This window comes from Mandrillus leucophaeus, unplaced genomic scaffold (genome assembly GCF_000951045.1).
Source record: "Mandrillus leucophaeus isolate KB7577 unplaced genomic scaffold, Mleu.le_1.0 Scaffold673, whole genome shotgun sequence".
Taxonomy (NCBI): Eukaryota; Metazoa; Chordata; class Mammalia; order Primates; family Cercopithecidae; genus Mandrillus; species Mandrillus leucophaeus.
Window position 1 is genome coordinate 1,393,581 of NW_012107286.1, and position 11,817 is coordinate 1,405,397.

An 11,817-nucleotide genomic window follows, 5' to 3' on the forward strand; every position below is an offset into this window, starting at 1 on the left:
AAAAAAAAAAAAAAAAAACTTCTGAAAGAGCACAAATATATACAATCTAAAGTCACACCTCACAGAACTGGAGAAGCAAAAACAATCCAAACCCAAACCCAGCAGAAGAAAAGAAATAATGAAGATTAGAATAGAACTAAATGGAACTGAAACAAACAAAAAATACAACAGACAAATGAAATAAAAAGCTGGTTAGACAAAGATTAACCAAGAAAAGAAGACAGAAGATACAAATAAGCTCAATTGAAAACAAAATGGGAGATATTACAACTGATACCAGAGAAATACAAAAGATTTTTCAAGGATACTGTGAACACCTTTGAACACATAAACCAGAAAATCTAGAGAAGATGGATAAATTCCTGGAAATATAACCCTCCTAGATTAAACCAGGAAGATATAGAATCTCTGACAGACTAATAACAAGCAGTGAGATTAAAATGGTAATAAAAAAAATTGCCAACCAAGAAAAGTCCAGGATCAGACAGATTCACAGCTGAATTCTATCAGACATTCAAAGAAGAATTCGTATCAATCCTATTGATACTATTCCAAAAGATAGAGAAAGAGGGAATTCCCCTAAATCATTCTATGAAGCCAGTATCATCAATCCTACCCAAAACCAGGGTAGGACATAACAAAAAAAGAAAACTGCAGACCAGTAGAAAACTACATGTCCCTGATGCACATAGATGCAAAAATCCTCAACAAAATACTAGCAAACTGAATCCAACAGCATATCAAAACAATAATTCGCCATGATCAAGTGGGTTTTATACCAGGGATCCAGGGATAGTTTAACATATGTAAGTCAACAAATGTGACACACTACATAAACAGAATTAAAAATAATAATTACATGATCATCTCAATAGATGCAGAAAAAGCATTTGACAAAATCCAGCATCGCTTTATGATTAAACCCCTCAGGAAAATTGGCATAGAAAGGAAATACCTTAAGGTAATAAAAACCATCAATGACAAACTCACAGACAACATTATACTGAACAGGGTAAAGTTGAAAGCATTCCCCCTGAGAACTGGAACAAGACAAGGATGCCCACTTTCACCACGTCTATTCAACATAGTACTAGAATTCCTTGCCAGAGCAATCAGTCAAGAGAAAGAAATAAAGAACATTCAAATCAGTAAAGAGGAAGTCAAACTGTCACTCTTTGCTGATTATATGATCTTATACTTAGAAAAATCCTAAAGACTCATCCAAAAATCTCCTACAACTGGTAAATGAATTCAGCAAAATTTCAGGAAACAAAATTGATGTACACAAATCAGTGGCTCTGCTATATGCCAACAGCACCTAAGCTGAGAATCAAATCAATAACTCAACGTCTTTCACAATAGCTGCAAAAATAAATAAATAAGCTATTTAGGAATATATCCAACCAAGGATGTGAAAGACCTCTTACAAGGAAAACTACAAAGCAGTACTGAAAGAAATCACAGATGACACAAAAAAGTGGAAACACAACCGATGCTCATGGATATGTAGAATCAATATTGTGAAAATGACTATACTGCCAAAAGCAATCCACAAATTCAATGCAATTTCCATCAAAATACCACTATCATTCTTCACAGAACTAGAAAAAACAATCGTGAAATTCATATGGAACCAAAAAAGAGCCCAAATAGCCAAAGCAACGCTAAGCAAAAAGAATAAATCTGGAGGCATCACATTACCCAACTTCACACTACACTATCGGCCATAGTCACCAAAACAGCATGGTACTTATATAAAAACAGGCACATAGACCAATGGAACAGAATAGAGAACCTAGAAATAAAGCCAAATACCACAGCCAATTGATCTTCAACAAAGCAAACAAAAACATGAAGTGGGGAAAGGATACTCTATTCAACAAATGGTGCTGGAATAATTGGCAAGCCACATATGGAAGAATGAAACTGGATTCTCATCTCTTACCTTCCACAAAAATCAACTCAAGATGGATCAAAGACTTAAATCTAAGACTTGAATCCATAAAGATTCTAGAAAATAATATGGGAAAAACCCTTTTAGACATTGGCTTAGGCAAAGACTTCATGACCAAGAACCCAAAAACAAATACAACAAAAACAAAGATAGATGGAACTTAATTAAACTAAAAAGCTTCTGCACAGCAAAATAAATAATCACTAGAGTTAAAAGACAACCCACATAGTGAGAGAAAATCTTCAAAATCTGTATATCTGATGAAGAACTAATATCCAGGATCTACAAAGAACTCAAACAAATCAGCAAGAAAAAAAAAAAATCCCATCAAAAAGTGGGCTAAAGACGTGAATAGACAGTTCTCAAAAGAAGATACACAAGTGGTCAAAAAGCATATGAAAAAATGCTCAACATCACTAATTATCAGAGAAATGCAAATCAAAACCACAATGGAAACCACCTCACTCCTTCAAGAATGGCCATAATCAAAAACTCAAAAAATAATAGATGTTTATGTGGAAGCAGTGAAAAGGGAACACTTTTACACTCCCATCAACACCACTATGGAACCACTATGGAAAACAGTGTAGAGATTCCTTAAAGAACTAAAAGTATATCTACCATTTGATCCAGCAATCCCGCTACTAGGTATCTACCCAGAGGAAAAGAAATCATTATATGAAGAAGATACTTGTACACACATGTTCATAGCAGCACAATTTGCAATTGCAAAAACATGGAACCAGCCCAAATGCCCATCAATGAAGAGGTGGATAAAGAAAATGTGAGATATATATATACACATATATATACATGTGTATATATATATGATTGAATAGTACTCAGCCATAAAAAGGAATGAAATAATGGCATTCACAGCAACCTGGATGGAATTGGAGACGATTATTCTACATTATTCTAAGTGAAGTAACTCAGGAATGGAAAACCAAACATCATGTGTTCTCACTCATATGTGGAGCTAAGCTATGAGGACACAAAGGCGTAAGAATGATACACTGGACATTGGGGACTCGGGGAAAAGTGTGGGTGGGTGGTGAGGGATAAAAGACAGCACATTGTGTACAGTGTACACAGCTCGGATGATAGGCACACCAAAATCTCAGAAATCACCACTAAAGAACTTATTCATGTGACCAAACACTACCTGTTCCATAAAAACCTATTGAAATTTTAAAAAATTTAAATAAAAATAAAATAAGTAAAATAAATAAATAAATAGAATGGCTTTAACAAAACACCTCACAATGTCAAGTGCTGATGAAGATATGGAACAACTAGAACTCTGATACACTGCTAGAGGGGCTACAGATGGTGTAACCATAGCCGCCATGGGAAACAGTCTGACTGATGCAGAGACAGTTAAATATGTAACCCATAGGATTCAGCAGTTTCCTCTCTTTGTATTTACCCAAGAGAAATGAAAACTTATATTCACATCAAAATCTGCACGTGAATGTTCATAGCAGTTTCACTTATAATTGCCAAAAACAATTCAAATGCCTTTCAGTTTTATAAATGAATAAACAGTGGTACATCCATTCAGTGGAATACTCAGCATTTAAAAAAAAGGAATTAAAAAACATTAAAACAGCATTTAGAAAAAGAATGTGCAACACAGATGAATCTGAAATGCATTATGCTAAGTCAAAGAAGCCAAATATTTACTCTTGTATTAACATGATAGTCAATTGCAGAAAGTACAGCCAAATAGAGGCCAGACTTTGGAGAAATAGGAAGATAAATTTAGTCTCCCTACAGTGCTTTCTAGAAGTTTAAAAAGCAGCCCTAAAACTTGTGGTTTTTGTGGTTTTTTTTTTTTAACTTTTTTTTTTAGAGACAGTGTCTCACTCTGTCACCTAGATGGATGCAGTAGCTCATTGCAGCCTTGAACTCATAGGCTTGTGCAGTCCTGCCTCAGCCTACCAAATAGCTGAACCTCAGCTATGTGCCACTATGCCTGGCTAATTTTTATAAAAAATTATTTTAGAGACAGGGGTCTTCCTGTGTTGCCCAGGCTGGTCTCTAACTCCTAGCCTCAAGTGATCCTTTCACCTTGGCCTGCTAAAGGGCTGGATTACAGATGTGAGCCACTGCATGCAGCCAAACTTAGTTTTTTGACTTTTTTTTTTTTTTTAATAAGCAGCTTGCAGTTTAAAAGATACAATTTCTTTTCAATCAATTGTGAGTACTTTTGTGAGCCAGTAGCACTAGGCCACAGTGGAGCCAGTCTGACCTTTTATTCTGCTTCCGGGGCAGCAACACTCTTTTGTTTATGCAGCTAAAAGGGTATTACCCTTCCTGATACATAAAAAAATGCAAATCTTGAGTGCTAGGCTGCACATACTCCTGTATAACCTGAAAGAAGTCTTCTTTGAATGAAGAAAAACACCAATTATAAATGTGCCTCAGTTTTTTCATCTTTAACATGAAGATGATATTACCTACTTCAGACTGTGGTGAGGTTTAGAGATAATCATGTAAACAGATTAGAAATGTGCCTGGCACAAAGTAAGTATGCAATTCATCTTAACTATTATTATCTAATCCACAATGTACCAAAAGCGTTCAGGCCTCCAATAAAACCTAATCACCACATTAGAAAAATTGCATGAGAAAATTTACTCAGTTTTTCAATTTTCTTTCACCTTCTGACTTGGGTTAGAAGAGAGTCAGCGAAATGATGGTTTTTTTAGTTCCCAAGCAGGTGGGAAAGGAGGAGGCCCAGTACGTCAGGGTGATGGGCGGGGAAACCACAGACAGAAAGGAGCCCTGGGACGTTTGGCAAGGCTGAAGGCAAAGGCTAAAGTATTAGGTATTGGAGGATCAAGGATTTGTGGGGTCAGTGCTTCACTGGGACGTTCCCTTGTTCCAGGGCCATTCATCTAGTTATCTTCCCTTTTCTGTTAATATTTGCTGCTAATATCAGTGTTTCTCTGTTCTGCAAACACACAGCTCTTTAGAAAGTTTTCTGTGGGATTTAATGTTACCTAACTTTGGAGAACTGAGATGTGGAGAACTCCCCTACCATGTTCCTTCCTCTTGTTTTTCTATGGGCGTTCTCCCTGTTTTGGGGGTGAGGAGGGGAAGGAGGATACTAAAGCACGTATGGGTACATGATATTCTAGATAATTTTCTAAGATATTATTTGTAATACTTACTGTAATAATAATGTATCCTGAAATCTTTTCAATTTTTAAATTAATGTACATACAAAATAGTATATAACTGTGTTTTGAGATGACAATCTATTGCATTATTGATTACACTATCAGAAATCAATAATGCATTTAAGCCCTAGATCCTAAAATTTGAGAATGATTTGTAGAATCATAATTCTTATCCTTGAATTTGAAAATCAAGCCCAGTGCGTCTCCAAATTATCTTCTAAAAATTAATTCATGTGAAAATTGTGTTCTAGGAATTAATTTTACACAAGTATAAGTTTATATATTCATTTTATTTATGAAACCAAAAAAATAATGGCATTAATCATTTGAAACAGAACATTGGAACACTTTTAAAAATGTTTTGGAAAACCTTTTCTAGAAGGAACATAAAATGTCACATGTATTTTAATAGCCATCTTAAAATATTCTTGTTTAGCTGTGCAATGGAGGATCAGTGACTGACCTTGTGAAAGGATTTCTGAAGAGGGGTGAAAGAATGAGTGAGCCTCTAATTGCCTATATTTTACATGAAGCACTAATGGTAAGGCAATTTAAATTGTTTGTGCATTAATTATGAAGCAGTTCCAGTTAAAAAAAATGCAGATCCTATTTTTAGAAAAATGTCACTAGTTATACTACATTAGTATTTATTGATGCAAGAATATGTGCAAAATGTTACATGTTCAGCATAGCTAATTCTTTTTTTCCACTACAAATCTACTCTCATTGTACCAACAGGATCCTGAATTCTGACCTCTTAAGTGTATTTCTGAGACTGTGATAGTGATGAAGGTAGAAAACTAATAATAGGGTTTTTTGGCCATTACCTTAAATAAGTATATGAAATAGTTTCTTCCATTGAAACTCACACATTTGTAATATATTTGCTAAGAACTAAGGAACATGCTTTGATTTTGTGAATTTTTATATAATTCAAACTGGAAATTATGTTCTTTGATGTGAGTAACTCAGTGTGAAACATTTGAGTGTCTGAATGTTAATTTTATTATGTGTTTCCTATTGATTTTGTACAAGTACATCATCTGAAAATTTTTGTTGTTTGATGCTTTTGTTAAGAGTCATTATATATTTCTCATCGGCTAGGGACTTCAACATTTGCATAACAACAAAACTATCCACAGAGATGTGAAAGGAAATAACATTCTATTGACCACTGAAGGTGGAGTGAAACTAGTAGATTTTGGTAAGTTTTGTTTAAACTGCATGAGTTTTAACTGCATGATGAACTAGTATGGTATGATTTGATCTTTTTCAAATGACCTTCCTTTCTAGGTATTGAAAATAGAGGAAAAATCAGTAATATCTTATTGAGGTAAGAAGTGCAGAGATAATTTGGCAAATGAGAGATTCCCAGAATAAAGGGTGACTTCTTTCAAGTCAGCTAGTTTGTGCTCATGTAACATCAGTGTAGTAACATGCGTAGTTGATCCTCTAAAACAGACAGCATCTCACATGATGACTGTAAGCCTATAATGACAATCTCATGGCTCCTACTAGTGATTGCTTTGCAAATGGCCATATATCCAAATCAAGGATTTTGAGATGTGAGGGGAAATTTTCATTATCATCTGGGAGTATTTCCTCCCTCCTAAGGAGAAAGAGGAAAAGATGGTCTCTTTCTTCCTCAGGACCCTTGCGTATCACATAGTGATGCCGGAAACTGCTACAGTTACCTGTGACTAAGATGCTCTGTCCTGAGCAGAAAGCCAACTCTGAGAAAGGCAGAGCTGAGACAGGGGAAGAATGGGGGTGTTTGATAACATAATTGAGCCACTAAGTCAATCAACTTTGGGGGCTGCCTTATCTCTGGACCTTTTGTTATGTGAGATAATAAATAAATAAATTTCCATATTTACTAAACTTTCTTGTGAGAGTGGATGACAGTAATCCTGAAGATGTCTCAGTATCCTTCAGTCATTCTCCTTCCCTTTTGCACTGTAGTTGGGTAAGGTATCCCTCCTTGTGCTTCTGTAACCTGTGTATACTTCCATGTTTGCATGTATCATATAGAATTATAATTATACATTTGGTGTTTATAGATAAAGATACTTAGAAATATAGGTGGACAGACAGGGTCTTTGAGAAGTGGGACTCTGTCTTAGTCTATTTCGTAGACCTAATGCTTTGAGTATAGAAGTCCACTGAGTGTTAGTTGAATGAGTGAATCTTCTTTCATTTTGCATTTTGGAAACTAAAGCTCAGCAAGTTAATGGGTTAATTTTTAAAATTTCTTTAATATCCAAGTAATTTGGCTTAGCCCAGGAATGAATTTCAGAGCATCTAGAGAGGAATGGATGAATAGTGTATCCTCAAACATGCATGTGCATGTGCTTTGATTTTCTCACCTGTGCTTTTGAAAACTACTGAGCAGCAGTAAATTTGTGAATTCCTGATTAAAAACTGGGTTGCAGCTAGTCTTTGTTTCTGGTTGAATTCAGAGCCTTGAGCAATCTGTCTGGGTTAGTGTACTAACAAGGGCTTCTGCTTGAAATTACAACAACTCATTCTTCACTGCTCCACAGGAGGGGCCATTATTCTCTCCAGGAAATCATTTTGGCTATACTCTAAGACAGACTCAAATGGAGAACTTGCTATTTAACTTGGGATCTCACAATTCCCCTCCTCTAAAAAATCGATATAGTAAGCATAGCGTAGGTTGAAAATTGTTAAAACAAGTGTCAATAAACAACTTTTTAGCTGTTAAAGAAAAATTTGGTAAACCAGAAGCTTTGAGAAATGTAAATTCCCATGATTTCCTCCAAAATAAACTAGATTAAAAACATATACTTAGACAACAAATAAGGCAACCTTTTATATGATTTTGTTGTTGTTTTTTTTGAGATGGAGTCTCACCTCTGTTGCCCAGGCTGGAGTGCAGTGGCGCGATCTCGGCTCACTGCAAGGTCCACCTCCCGGGTTCACACCATTCTCCTGCCTCAGCCTACCAAGTAGCTGGGACTACAGGTGCCTGCCACCACGCTTGGCTAATTTTTTTGTATTTCTTAGCAGAGACGGGGTTTCACTGTGCTAGCCAGGATGGTCTCGATCTCCTGTCCTCGTGGTCCACCCGCCTCGGCCTTCCCAAAGTGCTGGGATTACAGGCGTGAGCCACTGCACCCGGCCTTTATATGATATCTTTTTAAAACATCATAAATTGGAGTAGTTAACAAAATGAGAGCTTTGATCTTACGTTATTTGATTTATAGATTTTCGGCAATACTTAGAAAAGAGGGCCAGTTGCTTATGAAATGCATTCCTGGTGTCTGACACCAAAATATTATTAATTACATATAAGATAGTGCTTATAATATTTCTGTTCTCCACAGTAAGAGGACATGGATTCAGTTTGCCTATGGTGATTAGTAGGTTGCTGTGTGAATTAAAACCTGAGGATGGTAGGGGTTAGGGGTGTAAGTTTATATTGAAACTTCTTGAGTGCAGAAAGAACAAGATGTGGTAAACCACAACCTGCAGAATCAAACTGAAAATCAATGTCCTCATTTTATTTTTAAATCAAATATTCAGAGAAAGCTACAGCTGGGAGTAAAGGATTTTAGAATCAATTTTATTTGAATCTATCACTTCATAATTATACTATCAGCTCATTATTGGGTACTGAAGATCTTAGATGACCGTCAGGCACCTCATACTCAGAATGTCCAAAATGGAGCTGTACCACCTCATCTGTCCCTAGAAATCTGCTACATATAAAGAGTTTCTTGTCTTAGAAAGTCGCCTGCATCTACTCGTTGCACAAGATGAAAATCTTAAGCTCATCCTCGAGTCTTCCCTTATTTTCACCTCCCACTTACATAACTTAGTCATAAAACTTGTCTCTCTGTCAGATATCCCCAGATTCCATCTTTACTGTTCCTGCCCTAGTTCTAGCCCTCATCTCTTGCCTGGGCTCCTGCAGTTATACTTTACTGAACTTGCTGCAACCTAATCTTCTTCTCTTCCTTCCACTCCTTTCTCCACATGGGGGATCCTTTCAAAAAACACATCTGATCCTGCCACTACCTTGTTCAGTATCCCCATCCCTTGGGGAAAGCTTTTCCTTCTGATCCTCCGTGCGGGCACACAGTAAACAAGTAATGAGTAATAACTTCTTTATATCTCTTGGTGCTAATTAGGTACCCTCTCTTCCTGTTACCTATTAGTCAGGTCGGCGTCTTTCACTACCTTAAATGCGCCATAATCTTTCCCAGTCAGAGCTCTTATACTTGTAACTTGGAAAGTACTTTGAAATTTATTGATGTGCTTTTTCTTTTTTTCCTGCCTGATAACATGATCTTCACCCCAGTGTGCCTGAGGCATCACTCTGTTTGGCAGCGGGAAAATATTAACATTTATTCTAGAAGAAATGCAAATTGCAAAAAAAAAAAAAAAATGACTGAGGTAACAGTTTTTAGCATTCAAAAATAGGAATTTATAGCAAGGCTATCTCTTGAGGAAAGCCTATCTCCTGAGGAGAGTCTGTCTAAATTGCTTTACCTTCTCTTTAGCATATGGAGAGTGAGTTTTCAGGGATACACCATAGGGTTTTTCATAAGTGAGGATAGAAAGAAGGGAGAAACCTTTTCCAATTCTAGGGTCGTTGTGGAAAGATGAAACAAGGTGAGGCAGGGCAGTGAGATGAGTTTTTTCTTTTTCTTTTTTTGAAACAGAGTTTCACTCTGTTGCCCAGGCTGGAGTGTAGGAGATGAGCTTTTAAAAAGATGACAAGGGCAGGAAGGAGCTCTTACCTTCTGTATTAGTCCGTTCTCACACTGCTATAACGAACTACCTGAGACTGGGTAACTTATAAAGAAAAGAGATTTAATTGACTCACAGTTCCACAAGCTGGGCACAAGGCATGGCTGGGGAGGCTTCGGGAAACTTACAATCATGGCAGGAGGGCAAAGACGAAGCCGGCGCATCTTACCATGGTGGCAGGAGAGAGAGAGTGAGGGGGGAAGGGCTACACGCTTTTAAACAAGCACATCTCGTGAGAACTCATTATCACGACAACAGCAAGGGGAAGTCTGCCCCATGAACCAATCATCTCCTACCAGGTCCCTCCCTCAACACTGGAAATTACAATTTGATATGACATTTGGGTGGGGACACAGAACCAAACCACATCACCCTCACACTTTCTACCGCTGTCACTCAGCATTCCTGAGGAAGCCACTCAGAATCTGCCGCATTCCTGTCTGGGGTGAGCCACATCATTGCTAACCTGTAGGGGCAGAGTGATCAGTAGGGGAAAGACTCAAGTTAGCTTCCCCCAAACCCTTAGCTTTAGTTTCCAGAAACCTGAAAGTAGTTGATAATCTAGCTGGAGAGTTTCTAGAGGGGGTTTTTCAGAAGTTAAGGGGGATGTACAGTGAGGCACTGAGCAGATCCCCTGGGCCGGCTCTGCTGTGTCTAAATGGGAGTCACAGGCAGACCTCAGAGTATTCTCAGCTCCAACTGGAGCAAACTGAGCGAATCTGCAGGAGGAGCCACAGGAAGCCCTGTCTGCATGAGAGGAACAGACCACAAGCTCCCTGGAGGCAGAGTATGGCCTGGGAGCCCAGTAGGGCACCTAGAGGCTAGGCAGACAAAAGCATATGGCCCCGGAAACTAGAGAGCCACCATGCCCAAGGACCCTCTCTTTTCTCCCTGACACAAGGTCTTATAAGAAGGAGGAGGGGCAGGCATGGTGGTTCATGCCTATAATCCCAGCACTTTGAAAAGGATGAGGCAGGAGGATTACTTGAGCCTAGGAGTTGGAGGCCAGGCTGGGCAATATAGCAAGACCCTGTCTCTACAGAAGCTTATTTTAAAAAGTTAGTCAAGCATGGTCACATACATCTGTAACCCCAGCTATTCAGGAGGCTGAGGTGGGAGGATTGCTTGGGCCTGGGAGTTCGAGGCTGCAGTGAGCTGTGATTGCACCACTGCATTGTAGCCTGGGTGACAGAGTGAGACCCTTTCTGAGGAGGGATCCCATCTGAGAAATGGAGCAAACACTTTTATCCAAGACAGACTGAACCCTATCTGAAAGGACTTAGAGATTTATTGAATTTAACTGAGCTTTATTTTTGTTCCAGTCAGTGGGCATGGGCTTGGGGAAAAGCCATAATAGTTATAGGCAAAATGAAGAAATTACAATTTCTCAGTGTATCTAAGAGTAGCTTCTGAACTTTTTGACCAGTTACAAACATGATGCTTTCCCTGCATAGAAACCTTCCCTCCCCTCTGCCCTGTTATATATAAAGTTTTGGTGCCACAAAAGAAATAGCACTCAAATATAAAATTCTCTTTTTAATTCTCAGCAAGGCAAGGTTCTTCTATAGAAGGGTGCACTCTTACAGATGGAGCAGTGGTGAGCGCACACTTGGACAAGGGAGGGAAAGGGGTTCTTATCCCTGATGCATGTGGCCCCTGCTTCTGTGTCGTTCCCCTATTGGCTAGGGTTAGACCGCACAGGCAAAACCAATTCTGATTGGCTAACTTAAAGAGAGTGACAAGATGAGTGGTTTGGCGGGAAAAATGGTTATGACAGAGCAGGTAATGGGAATGACTCAGGGTGGAGTAGGTAATCGGAATGAGTCAGGGTAGAGCAGGTAATCGGAATGAGTCAGGGTGGAGCAGGTAATCGGAATGAGTCAGGGTGGAGCAGGTAAT

The 11,817-nt window shown here is 38.3% G+C and overlaps 1 protein-coding gene across 1 annotated transcript in view; it reads left to right on the plus strand.

The window, feature by feature from the left end:
* The window catches only part of MYO3A (myosin IIIA), a 259,578-nt gene that overhangs the window by 52,080 nt on the left and 195,681 nt on the right, over window positions 1-11,817 (plus strand). Inside the window, exons 5-6 of the mRNA XM_012002014.1 lie at window positions 5,579-5,683; window positions 6,247-6,346. Coding sequence (XP_011857404.1) covers window positions 5,579-5,683; window positions 6,247-6,346 — 205 coding nt within the window. The remainder of the gene's footprint in view (window positions 1-5,578; window positions 5,684-6,246; window positions 6,347-11,817) is intronic.